This window comes from Physeter macrocephalus, unplaced genomic scaffold (genome assembly GCF_002837175.3).
Source record: "Physeter macrocephalus isolate SW-GA unplaced genomic scaffold, ASM283717v5 random_78, whole genome shotgun sequence".
Lineage (NCBI taxonomy): Eukaryota > Metazoa > Chordata > Mammalia > Artiodactyla > Physeteridae > Physeter > Physeter macrocephalus.
The window spans coordinates 93,297-106,878 of NW_021145364.1; the positions used below are offsets into that span (position 1 = coordinate 93,297).

General features: G+C 55.9%; 1 protein-coding gene across 1 annotated transcript in view; it reads right to left on the reverse strand.

Annotated features, from left to right (window-relative positions):
* KSR1 (kinase suppressor of ras 1) overlaps nucleotides 1-13,582 on the reverse strand; it is a 54,230-nt gene that overhangs the window by 22,093 nt on the left and 18,555 nt on the right. Inside the window, exons 4-9 of the mRNA XM_028483834.2 lie at nucleotides 12,151-12,155; nucleotides 9,524-9,584; nucleotides 5,790-5,873; nucleotides 4,135-4,196; nucleotides 3,935-4,041; nucleotides 2,069-2,237 (exon numbers count right to left, since the gene is read on the reverse strand). Of these exons, the coding sequence (XP_028339635.1) occupies nucleotides 2,069-2,237; nucleotides 3,935-4,041; nucleotides 4,135-4,196; nucleotides 5,790-5,873; nucleotides 9,524-9,584; nucleotides 12,151-12,155 (488 nt within the window). The remainder of the gene's footprint in view (nucleotides 1-2,068; nucleotides 2,238-3,934; nucleotides 4,042-4,134; nucleotides 4,197-5,789; nucleotides 5,874-9,523; nucleotides 9,585-12,150; nucleotides 12,156-13,582) is intronic.

Sequence of the window (13,582 nt, forward strand, 5' to 3'; positions counted from 1 at the left end):
TTCTCCTCTGTGAACTGCGCATGAGCCCAGGAGGGCAAAACACAATGGGGAGAAAAACTGAGATTCTGAAAACATTGAACAGTGCTGTGTGCAGAAGGGAAAAATCCCCCGGCCCGCATTCACAGCTGGAGGTGCTGAGGCTTCAGTCACTCGAAAAGTCACCATCCAAAACAATAACCTTGCCCCAGGGTTAGCCTCGGAGATACACAGAAATGCTCCCCACAATACAGAGTGGGTGGACGGTAGGAGGAGGGCCCATCCCACCTTAACAGCCGGACCAGCCCAGCCCATGACCAGAGAGAGAGCAGATCCTGGAGAGAGAGGGCTCTGTGCAGGGGACAATGTGAGGCCAGCCTGGGGACATCAGGGAAAGCTGAGAAGCTCTGGCTGACATCACACAAAGGACTTTTTCACGGGCTGTTGTTTTTCAAACAGGCCCTTCCTTTCAGAAAAACCCAAACTAGGACGTTCAGCAGAAGGCCCGGTTTCAGAGCATAACAATGACAGAGCAGAACAGGAGGAGGGGACCGCGCGGGGCCCTCGCTGGGCCTCCGGGGAGGGAGACGTGGGCTCGGGGAGACGTGGGCTCGGGACGACGCACTAATGTCGGGAGATGTCCAGCCACATGCGTGTTAAGGTGAAGGAGCAGGAAAAAAGAAGAAAGATTCTTAAAATTCTCACCATCCCCCCAAAGAAGTCCCTGGGACCCTGGGGAGATGGGCCCAGAGAGGCTGCCTGGCCTCCTGCCAGCTGCAAGCAGCCCCAGCCAGGGCTCCCCTGGCACAGGGAGAGCTGTGCCTCTGTCCTCCTTAGCCTGGAGCCCCAGGGGCCAGTGACAGGTGGGGCCTGGCCTGGCACTCCATGGGCTGAAGATGGCAGTGGGCCTGGCTGGGTCCGGAGCAAACTAGAATATCCTAGCCGCCCTCCTCCCCCGAGCTGCCACCTGAAACACACCGAGGGCCAAGACCAACTGCAAGGAGCCTCCTGGGAGGCCAGGGCCGGAGTTCAATCCTGAATGGGTGAGTGGGCTTTGCTCTGCTCCTTGGGGAGGTGGGACACCCCAGGCTTGGCCGAGTGGCGGGGTCTCTGTCCCTATAGACCCGGGGCAGCCGGGGCCATGGTCAGAGGTCAGCTCTGCTCTGGCATGCACTCCCCGGTGGACTCCGTGGCCTCATCCGTACAAGGGGGATAACCTAGCTCCAGCCTCACACGGTCTCTTGTTTTATGGAAAAGGGAACGAAAGCGCCCCTTTAAGCAGCTTGTCCAGATCACAGAGCAGGTAAGCCACAGAGCCCTGGATTCCCTCGCCCCAGCCTTCTGGGCCTGTCCCAGCTCCCCGTGCTGCCTGTCCTGCTTCCTGGGAGCTCAGAAGCGCCGAGTGAGTGAACGACGCCCAGGAGAAGCCACCCCATGCATGGGAGGGCAGCGTTGGGATCAGGTCAAGAACCCAGGCTTGGGGCTTCCCTGGTGGTGCAGTGGTTAAGAATCCGCCTGCCAGTGCAGGGGTCACGGGTTCGATCCCTGGTCCGGGAAGATCCCACATGCCGTGGAGCAACTAAGCCCGTGCGCCACAACTACTGAGCCTGCGCTCTAGAGCTCATGAGCCACAACTACTGAACTGGCGCGCCTGGAGCCCGTGCTCCGCACCAAGAGAAGCCACCACAATGAGAAGCCGGCGCAGCGCAACGAAGAGTAGCGCCGCAACTAGAGAAAGCCTGCGCGCAGCAACGAAGACCCAACGCAGCCAAAAATAAATTAATTAAATAAATTAAAGAAAGAAAAAACCCCAGGCTTTACGTCAGACTTGGCTTTGATCCCACCTCTGCAGCTTACATGCTGTACAGCTCAGGGCAAGCCACTTGCTCCCTCTGAACCTGCGTCCCCATCTGTAAAATGGGTGCAATCACAGCAGTTTAAATACGGTGATGCTCTTGAGCTCGGCACAGAGCCTGGCTCCCAGCAAGTGCTCTTCCTGGCGGCAGTGTTTGACCTTGAGCCTGCCGGGGTGTGCAGAGAAGGGACATGCAACCCCACCCCTGAGGCCCGAGAAAGCCCCAAGGTGTGGTACCTGGGAAGTTGAACCTGCCGTCCCTCTGGCCGGGCGAGGGGTTGGGGGGCGTGGTGGCACTGGGTGGGTTGGACGACGTCGGGAAGGGCGCAGGCGAGGAGGGCGTGGAGGACGTGGTGGAGGACGGGTTGCTGCTGGAGTCCAGGTGGTTCATGGCCAGAGGATGCTCCTGCAGGACCAGAGACACAGGCAGTGGCAGGGACCGCCCAGCCCCGCCGGCGCCCCCACCCCTCCCCAGGGCGTCCTGGCGTTTTATGGGTCTAATATTCGAGGGAAGAACGGGACAGGGAGACGCGCACCTCAACGTCCATCCCCTGGAGGGCTCCTCGCATCTTTCTTATTTCAGCTCAAACGTCCTTTCCTCCCCGAAGTCCTTCCCCAGTCCTGGCTGGGGCGTGCTCCTCCCCTTTATCCTCCCATGGCTCCCAGCACTTTTCATCAGGGCACTTGAACTACGGTTTGTCAGCTGCAGGCGTCTTGGGCGGTTTTCTGAAGACTCTCTCTCCACCACGCTGTGTGTGTCCCCCGAGAGCAAGGACCACACCTGCTCGTCATACACCCAGGGCCTGGCTCTGCTCTGGCTACAGAGTAGGGTCTTTTAACGAATTAAATTCAGCCTCTGACAAGCCTCTGTTTAGTGGGCGGTAACAGTGGGTGCTTAATAAGTGCTTCCTCCACTCAGCAGGGGGACCTGCCGGCTAGGACATTCAGGGGCGTGGGCCCTAGCAAGGCCAGAGGACCACCTGAGGGAGGGCTACTGGGGGGACTGAGTCTACATCGGGGGGGACCCTGGGCCTGGCCAGTGTTTCCCAGACCACAGACCAATTCCTCAGGGGGTTGGGGAGGGATTCCTGGTCAAAAAAGTTGGGGCCAAGTTGGGTTAGATGCTAAGCTCAACCGGTTCCTGCTCTACAGGCCCTCAAGGCTCTGGGATGCACGGTAGACACTGGAATCCACCAAAGCCATGCGGTGGGCCTCACTGTCCAGCGACCACCCTCACTGCCTATTGCCAAGCTAAAGGGGGGAGGGCGCTGCATCCACTGGCCCTCACTCTGTCTGCTTACACGTCCAGGCCAGACCCTCCATCCCGGTCAGGCCAGGCCAGCCAGGGCAGGCGGCTAGCTCGAGGCAGGTGGAATCCCAGCCCCGACTCAGCAGCTGTGTGACCTTGGGTGAATCACCCCACCCTTCTGAGCCACACGGTGCACTGTCTACACAGCAGGGGCATCAGCTGCTGCCTCACGGGGTTGTTTATTCGCTCAGCATTCAATACAAACGTTGCCTCGCTGCCTGTTGTGTGCCAGCCGCCAAGGCAGGCGTCAGGGGCCCGACGGAAGCACAACCTCACAGCACCCATGCACTCTGGGCCTGCCTCTCACTCACGGGGGACCCCGTGCTCAATTTCCTCATCTGTAAAATGGAGGTGATATCAAATTCCCTGGCGGTCCGGTGGTTAGGGCTCTGCGCCTTCACTGTCGAGGGCGCAAGTTCGATCCCTGGTCGGGGAACTAAGATCCCGTAAGCCGTGTGGGAGCGGCCGAAGAAAGAAAAATAATGGAGGTGATATCAGCACGTGACTTTTAGAACTACTGTGGAGATCAAATGAGATATCGATGGAAAAAGTTCCCGACTCAGTGTAAGTACTCAGGAAATGGTAGCTCAAAATGGGGCGGGGGCGCGGTATGGGCACATAACTAAGATTTGGACACAAATGTGAAATCTACGAAGTGGCTAAATATGGGATCCCTAAAGGCCACCCTCTGGCCACACACCCCGGATTGCAGTATCATGCTCCCCTGCTGGACCTCCATATTGGGGGTACTTCACAGAACGGAACCCTGGGTGAGGGTTCGCCCAACATCATACCTTTTTTGTCAGTGCTTTGGGGAGGGTTCCGAAATGGGGCTCAGCTGCTCTGTCCACCGGATTGTTGATGTCCGAGGGGACAGATTCTGTCCTCCGAAGCCTGGGTACTGTTTAAAAAGGGGGCGTTGTAACCATCAGCAGGAAACAGGTTCAAGAAAGACGCACCCCAAATCCAGAAGGGGGAAGGGTAGAACACTCACGTGGAAGGAAGGATATTCTACAGGCGGGGGCTTCTTTTGTACACTTGTTGTGACACTTCAACCTGGTAAAGAAGGCAGGGTCAGTGCACGAAAAGCCACACGGGACCCCGGGACACACACAGGGGCTCAGAAGCTCTGCCTGGAAGTTTTGTGCAACACTCAACCATGACTGCCTCAATTCCCACAGATGTCTCAACAAACATTAGCTTAAGTGTGTAGAACATCTGATGTTAATAGTACTAGCAGCTACTATCTGTTGAGTACGACCATGTTCCTGCTATCACCTGCCCAATCTTCACGTCAAAGCAGGTTTGATTACACCCATATTAACTTGCTGTGGGTCACACAGCGATTTCTCTTTTCTAAACAAAAGGAGACCCTCTACCCGTGTTCAGAAAGCTTGAGACAAGTCTGAACTTAAAAGAGATGAATTAGAAGGAAAATGTTTCCATTACCAAAGGGTCCCAGGGAAGCAAGGGGCAGCCCCTCCTGCTACATTCCTACACAGGTCTGAGGACCAGAATGGCAGGAGTGGAAAGAGCTGGATTCTTGGTTTGGTTCTGCCTGCTGAACCCCCTCTTGGGGTTCTCGTTGATCAAATGGGCTGAAGGCTGGGGCTCTACCAACTTCACTGCAATTGCAGGAGAGCCTGGGGCTCAGAGGTTATCCTGTGCTCTCCGCATGAAAGGTATTACTTGAAAGGGAGCTGGAGGTCCCCAATTTAAAGCCAAATGGCCAGAAGCCACAAAAGACCTAGACTGGTGAGAAAGGTCTGGCATCTCCTTTGCGTTTTCCTGATGACTCTTCTAACTACAGTTTATCCAATTGACACACACGAGACCCATCACCTACGGTCTGGCAGGAGCCCAAATGCTTTAACTATACACACTAACTCAGATGCTTGGAGCAATCCTGATGGACAGAGAGACCTGGAATCATCTTCCCAGGTGTGTACCTCACAAAAATGAGGCCCAGAAAGGGCAAGCACCTTGCCCCAGGTCACACAGCAACACAGGGGCGAAGCAGACCGGGAGCAGACTCCAGGTCCATCCTCTATAAGGTGAGGGCAGCCAGACAGCAGGGGACAGACTCTGCTCACCCTACATTGTTCACTCTCCTTGCCTTTCTTTCCTACCAGAAACCACAATAGTAGGAAAAAAGGTTGAATGCGTATAGAATCTACATTCTCCCCTCACGCTCTTCTGTAAGTACCATGAGCCACTTCTCTGTTTCTACCATTCCCTGTCCCCATTTCCCCATTCCTTGTGTGCTAACACGTAAGGCTAAACTTCAGAACTCCTTACAGCTTCCAGAACAGTCCTGCCATTCCTCTCTGCCTTTGTACAAGATGCTCTCTTGGCCTGGAATTCTCTTTCCTCCTTAGGCTACCCGGTAAACTTCTATTCATCCTTCAGAGCCCACCTCAAATATTCCCTTCGTCTAAGAGCGCTGTGCCTGATGCTCCCTTAATCTTCCTAGAGAGGGCTGATCACTCCCTGGTGTGCTGAGATTATGAATAGGTCTAGGAACTCTCAAAGGAGTTCCTTTGAACTCCGACTTGACCTAAGACCAAGAATCAAGTAGCAACACTATTACTAAACTAAAAGTATGGAGTCTGCTCCCCTCTGCCACCCCTGCCCCGCCCCGCCCATCACCTGCAATGCTTGCACTTCACCCCGAACATCATGCTCTTCTGGCACACGTGGCAGACCTGCGACAGCCAGGACTTGGTGGAGAACCTGCAGGGGGTGGACACACAGAAATGCTCAGAGGGGCCAGGATGGAGAAGGGTCCACAAAGCCGCAGAGAGACCAGGAGACTTGGTTCCATCCCAGAGCCCCGGGCACCCTCTCGCATGCAGGGCAGGGACACCCAGGGGCCACTGCTTCCCCCAGGCATTCAGATTTCTTAGTCACAAAGTCTTCATTGCCAACGTCCCAAAGCTGGTATGGTCACTGATGCCAGCTCTCTGGCAGGCAATTGGGCAAAAGCAATCAAGATCATAAGTGCGCACACAGAGCGATTCCAGTCCCAGGAATTCATCCAACAGATACTCCCACGGGTGTCAAAGCGATGTACTGAAAAGGTTACTCACTGCAGCATGTTTGCGGCAGAAAAGACAAGAAACAAGCTGTGTCGTTTAGGTGTACAGGCGACTGACTGCGTAAAGTATGATCCATGCACACAACCGAATACCACGCAGCCGGAAAATAAAATAAGGAAGCTCTTTTTGCACAAATAGGGAATGATCGTTAAATTATGTTGTCAGTGAAAAAAGTAAGGTACAATGCAACACAACTCCACTTATATGAAGTTCAAGTACAGGAAAAACTAACCTATGATGACAGAAGTGAAAAGTACCTCTGGGTGGTAGCACTACGGACTGGGAAGAGCCAAAGAAAACTTTCTGGGATGTGGATGCTCTGAATCTTCCTCTGGGTGGTATACGTGGGTGTATACAAATGTAAGAATTTATTTGTGTACTTAGCTCTATATAAATTATGCCTCGATTTTAAAAAGAAAAAAAGCAAAGGATAGAACACTGTGTATAATGTATGCAATATTTGTGTGAAAACAAAAAAGGAGGTGGAAGAATATACATATGTCTTTGCTTATATAAAAATATCTCCAGAAGGACACACAAGAAACTGCCAAGATCTGCCTATAGGGGGAACTGGGGACAGGTGACAGCAGCAGGAGGACTTTTGTCATATATATACCCTTTTAGACCTCTTGAGGTTTGAATTATAAATGTATTTCAATCCAAACTAAATAAATTTTTTAAAAACCACAAAAGATATATTGGAAAGGAGGATGGGGATAGAGTGGGTGGTATCCTCCAGAGAAAAAGTCCAAGGTCCATTCATAGGGTGGGGAGCCCTAAGGGCAGAAAGAACTCACATTTTTGGAGGACTAGATTTTTAAAAGCATTGTATATCATAGTAACAACAGAACAAACGGCAACAGTATTTGGGGAACAGTTTGTAATGCGTCCATGAACATTAGCTTACTCCTGGGAGTGACCGCCCCTGGGAGTTAGGCAGGTCTGGGATTCTTAGTACACAGGCAAGGAAACCAGCTCAGAGAGGTTAGCTGACTTTCCTGAGGTCACACAGTCCCTGTGTGACCCGGGACCCCAGGTCTCTGAAGCAGAGCACAGCTCTATAAGAGACCCCTGGGCCAGAAAATGAGAGGAAAAGCGTGGGCTTTGGGCTCCGACCACACGGGCTTTGAATCCTGCCAGCTACTGGCTGTGGGATGGGTCAAAGCCTTTGCAAATGAGGCCAACACTCTCCCCTCACAGGGATCTGGGGAGGATCACTCGTGTGCTGTATAAATGTGCAGAGCCTAGACTGTGGGCATGAACGTCACTGTTTCTACTCAGCCAAGATGGGAGCTTGTGGGGCTTCCCTGGTGGCACAGTGGTTGAGAGTCCACCTGCCGATGCAGGGGACACGGGTTCGTGCCCCGGTCCGGGAGGATCCCACGTGCCGCGGAGCGGCTGGGCCCGTGAGCCATGGCCGCTGAGCCTGCGCGTCCGGAGCCTGTGCTCCGCGACCGGAGAGGCCACAGCGGTGAGAGGCCTGCGTACAGCAAAAAAAAAAAAAAAAAAAAAAAAAAAAAGATGGGAGCTTGTGGGGCAAGGACAAAGACGCCCACCCCCTTGGAACGCTTTTTAAGGAGCCCCGATCCGGCCACCCTGGGATCCACACTCTCCTTCTCTCTGGTCTTTAATCTCCTCTCATGTCAACATGGAGGGAAGGGGAGCAGCTCGGTGGTACGTGAGATGATCTCCACTAGGAAGTCCTGAAAGCAGGTTGAAATGAGAGGCGGGGCTCGGCCGGAGAAGGGGCAGGTGCCAGGGAGGTGGAAGGGGCTGGGTGAGCGTCATGGAACAGTTTTCTCCCCTCGCGATTAGACCGAAAACCTTCAGAGCTTCTTGTCGAGAGAGGCCCGGATCACGAATTTAGAAAAACCGAGAGGGTATGACCGTGATGTCCCATACCCAGGCCCGGAACCCAGGCAGGCAGGGCAGCCTGGCCATGCCAGACAAGAGGGGTACTGCTGCCCGGGTGGAAGGGAGCGGCAGCCTGGGGAACACTCGGGGTCCAGCTGGCAAATCCTCTGTGCAACCAGGTGCAGCCAAGGCAAAAATGAAACAAAACTGATCCTGGTGTCCCTCGGATAAGTCGGCCTCTCTCCAGCTAGAGCCAGAGGTTATATACCCAGCACTCCCCGGGGCTGGAGGCGTGAGGCTCACGTGCACTCCACCCCATTTTATCCTCACGACAGGACTGAGAGCAAGTCCCAACCGCAGAGGGGGGAAACGGAGGCTGGGAGGGATTCCTGCCGACGGGCGATGGGGGGGCCCCAAGCGGAGAGGGAACAGGAGAGGTCCTGCTCTCTCACTGCTGGGAAGACCGCACTGGACACCGGGTGGGACAGAGGGAGGCTCTTAGACCTTCACTCAGACAGCTTCCCCCGGTGCCGGAGACTCTCCTCCCCTAGGCTCTGGGGTACAGGCATCCCATCCCGGCCCTGCCAAGGCTCTCAACAGAGGTGCCTGGGCGCCAGCCACGGGGCTCAAGCAGCGACTCGGTGGCCGCGTGACCTCGGGCAAATTACTCAAGCCCTGCGAGCCGAGGCTGGCCTCCCGCACAGGCTGGAGTGCAGCTCACGCCCCGGGGGGGAAATGAGTGGGCCCTGTTGTGTTCACAGCATCCTTTAATGGGGCGGCCAGAGCACGCATCCCAAGGGACCATCCTGCTGGCCATAGGCGGGGCGGGGGGGACAGCAGGGGGCGGAACGAGACGCCGCCCGGAGCTGCTGCTGGCAGCACGCGCCAGCCTCACGAGCGCTGAGGCCGAGGCCTCTGGGCTGTCCACGTTATGGGTCCACATCAGCCACGCCAGCTGCGTGAGCGCGAGTCACCGGAAGTTGCTGGAATCCAGACTGGCAACCCGAGAACCTTAGGGATGGGGCCTGGAGTTTCAGCAAGTTCCACGGGGCTCTGATGTGTGGCCAGTCATGTCCACGTAACTGATGGCGTGCTGGACCCAGAGGACGCTCTCGGCCCCCTCCTCCGTGGGCCATTGACCCTGTTTCTCCTGGGACCTGTGTTTTCCCTCAGCAGACTGAGGAAGAGACCCAAGGAGGGGCAGGAAAGTCCCAAAGGCTGCTGGTGACAGGCAGGGGCTCCAGGTGGGTGCCGGGCCGTGTCCACAGAGGCATGGACAGACAGACCAGAGGCAAAGAGCCCTGAGAGATGGGGGTCAGGACAGCCCCCCCCCATGCAATGAAGAGCGACGCCCCCCCGGTGGAGGCTCGGCTTATATGGGTCCCAGCCCAGCTCTGTGCCCCCTCCCCGCCCCAGCCCAGGGGGGCCTACCTGTGTGTCACCGAGAGCCCGATGTCCCTTCGTACCATCTGTGGGGATCCATGCGGGAGATCTGCGGGGAAAGGGGCCAGGTCAGGCAGGCTGAGGGGGCCCTGCTGGGGACGGCGTGTGCCTGTGACCTTCTGTCGCAGACACCACAGGCTAGGGCGGTACGGAGACCCACCATATGGCAGAGGGACAGTTCCCTGAACCTGCATCTAATCAAGACAGAGACGGCCAGGCGAGACCAAGGCGGGCCAGTGTGGTCACCCTCACGCTTGGGCTCCCCCGCAAACAAATGGTACCACTTAGCCTCCGCAGACGGTTCGGAAATGGTCCCTGTGAGGTTTCTAGCATTGGCAGGAGGCAAAGCCGAGGTGAGGACAGCAGCTCCACTCCCCCCACCGTCTCTTGCACTTCTTGTGGATGCACCCACAGGCCACCAATTCTGGTTGCTGCTTGGTAAGCGAGTAGAAGCTGCCTGACCCTTGGCAGAGGGTTTGAGGCTGGTCGGCCATGTGGCATACCTAGCTTTCCAGTCACAAGCACCTTGGGAATTTTGCTCTGAGAGCCACCACTGCCAGCGCCCGGCAGGTAGAGGCAAGACGAGGTGAAGCTTGACCTGCTCCTACGTGGTCCAGCCCCAGCCGGGCACTCGGTCTGAGCCTCTGGGGAAGTCTCAGGCCACGAGCTTTGCCTGCCTTCCTAGAGGGCACCCTGGCCTCTCTCTCCAATCCTGGCTTCCTCATAAGAACAGGCATCCCTGGTGTTTGTGGTATAATAGGTCAGGCTGTAGAGGAGCAGCTGGAAGCAATCTGTCCATCCACCAGCAGCCCACATGTCTAACCCCATCTCCCCTCCTCCACCAGGGCACCCCCCCCTCCTCCCCACCCTCCCTTCTGCCTATACTCAGCACTGCCTATCTCCTCCTAGAGCAGGGGTTCTTAACTGAGCCCATGGATGGGAACCCTCAGGGCCTCTGGGAACCCTCAGGGGCTCTGGGAACCCTCTGGACTGGTAAGCGGAATGATGTGGGCTTTCCCCTAGAAAGAGAGTCTACACTTTTATCCAATTATCAAATAGATCTGTGACCCAGAAAGGTCAGGAACACAGTGCCCCAGTGATCTGTGGTCATCTCATACCCTCTGAGTCAGCCTTCCACCCCATGCTGGCCTGGCACACAGCTGGTGCTCAATAAGTGACGGTTCACTCAAGGCCAAGTACCACACACCCAGCCACAGGAGAAGGGAGTGATGGAGGTACTGACTTTTCCTCCTACACCAAGGGGAGTCTGATCGGAACCAAAAGGCCTCTGCCACCCCCTGATAGTTGAACCCACAATCTCGCCAGCACATCTGCCATGGGGCTGCCTCTTCCCAACTCTGTCCTGGGGGTGGGGGCCACCCTACCCCAGTCAGTAGCCAAAGCCATCAAAGCACATGGGTTTAAAAGGGGTTAGGTTGCCAGTCTAGGAGAAACAGACTATGGGAAAATGAGATTTTAACCATCTATCTCTGAATGCAACCTACGATTGATTTGTAATGTCTGCCACAGGCCTGGGATAGGAGGGAGGTGAGATGAGGCTGTCCCTGATGGAGACGAAATACTGGTCCTGAAGGCCTCGTCCTGCTTTGCTGGAAAACTGGGGAAGCAGCCTCACTGCTATGGTCCCTGAATTACTATAGCAACTGGGAAGATGGCAGGGCCAGGCTGTCCTAGGGATGCAAGCGCTGGATTCTCCTCCAAGCCTCTGTGAAGGGCCCTGGGAATTTCTGCCTGTGCCCTGGGGACAGGGAAGTGCCCCCTCCCTCCTTTCTCACCCTGGTGGTCCTGCAGTCAGATCCATTTTGGCAAAGTCACTGCCCCTCCACATGTCTAAGACCCTGCTGACAGCCTCATCACTCTGCTTAGCCAGCTCAGGACAGTACAAAAATAAGCTGCTATTTTGCTCAGGCAAAAGCCAGACGTCTCTGCATTTTCACTGAGACCATCAAAAGCAGACCCCCAGAGGTCACTTCCCTCTACTTTGACTCTGGAGAGGGATGCCCCACAGCACAGCCACGTGCAAGAACCAGCTCTCAACCCAGAGGTAGAAAAGGGACTCAGAGGTTGCCTAGGCATCCTCATCCCCTCCCAAGGGATATTCACACCCTCTGATCTCTCAGGGCCTCATTCAGAGCCAACCACGTTCCTGCCTCCAGGGAAGTTCCTCTCCTGAACAGAGGGGCCCCAAGACATCAGCTAGGCTCTGCATACGGCTACCGTCCACCTACACCAGACAGACAGTGCCTCTCTCCCGGGAGCGAGGCATCACCATGGCAGCCCAGCCTGTAAACGCTCCCTGCCAGAGGTCACCTGGGGGGGCAGCAAGGTGCAAGTGGGGCCCCCCCATAGGGCTGTCCACGGACTGTGACGCTCTCAAGGTCTCAGCTTCTCAGAGCAGCTGCTGGCTGGGCTGGGCCACCTCGTCATCTGAAGGTTCCCTGTCCTAGAGCTATTTTCCTGCCCAGCATCTCTGCTTCTGGACCACGGAAAGGCCAGCAGACTAAGAGACGGTCGAAGAAATCCACCCTTGATGGTGACAGCGACACAAACAGGACTCCTGGGTGGCAGAGGGGATGAAAATGAATCACTCTTACCAAACCTGCAGGAGACAAAAAAGACAGAAAGTAGGATTATGTCACCGCGCTGGCCTGGTGTTCCCCAGAACATCAGCCCTTGGGCGGGAGCAGGCAAGGTACTCAGATGAGGACTTTGAGCCCCTGGGGCATGGGGCCAGGCTGGCTGAGTGACCGGGGAACATTCCTCAATGAGAAGGGCTAGAGGTAGCTCCCCCGGCCCCCCACCAGTGGACAACGGAGCTACACCCTGCACTTTAATACATTAGCTTTTCTAAGCCTCGCCAGCCACCTGCATGGTAATTAGAGTTCACTCCATTTCACGGCTGAGGAAACAGGCTCCCAGTCTCCCAAGGTCATGTGCCTGTAAGTGTGGGAGCCCTGCCCAGAGCCCTGGGAGGAGGGGTGCTCGGCCCAGGCAGGAGGGGGGCTCAGGCAGCCAGAGAGGAAGTGGCTGGGGCAGGAGGTGAGGAGGACAGCTGTAAGAGCAGAGAGGCAGCCCCCAAACAGGGCCAGGCCAGGACGTGCCCTGAGCGATGCCTCCCGGGGGTGCCGCTGTCCCAGGGACTAAGAGAGCTGGGAACCCAGGCCACTCGGTCCACCCTCACGGCTCATTGAGGGCAGCAGGGTAGCCTGAACACCCATGTCAGTGCCAGTTTTGGTGGTTTTGTGGGGACGTGACTCAGAATCTCAGGGCCCAAGGCCCAGCTCACCAACGGTGGGATCTGAGGAAGTGGTGTCATCTGCCCGAGGCTCTGTTCTCCACCCAGAGCTGGGGGTGAGACCAGAGCCCTCCTAACACTCTTTTAAGGAAAAAAAAATGAGGAAAGAGATGCACTGGGTTTTGCCCACTGAGATGCCCTCTGATGGACCCATGTCCATGTGTCCACATGGTCATTATCACTGTGCTTCCTGAGAGAAGATCCAGAGGAGGAGGAAGGCTCAGCCCTTTTGGGGGGTGGGGGGAGGAGGGAGGATCCAGGCCCAAGCAGCACAGCCGGATCGAGAGTGGCAGGTAGGTCACAGGTAGATTTCTCTCCTTGGGTGACACACACTCAAAACCATCAGAGATGTCCAGGATCCATCCCATAAGGGACCCAAGATAGCCTGCACTGGGATGGGGGAACAAGCCCACGCAAGACCAAAAAAGACCATATCAGGAGAGGGGCCACGTCTCCAACCCTCAGAAGTACAAGAAGGTAAGAGGCACCCAAAGAAAACTCCCTCCTTCCCGTCTGCCCTGTCCACAAGGGTATATTGACAAGGGCGATTTTTGTAATAGCAAAAGGACAAAGACCTAAATGTCCATCAAGAGGGGAGGAATTAGTTAAACTATACACTGGAAAGAGGTAAAAAAAAAAAAAGTTAAAAAGATGAGGGGCTTCCCTGGTGGCACAGTGGTTGAGAGTCCGCCTGCCGATGCAGGGGACACGGGTTCGTGCCCCGGTCCGGG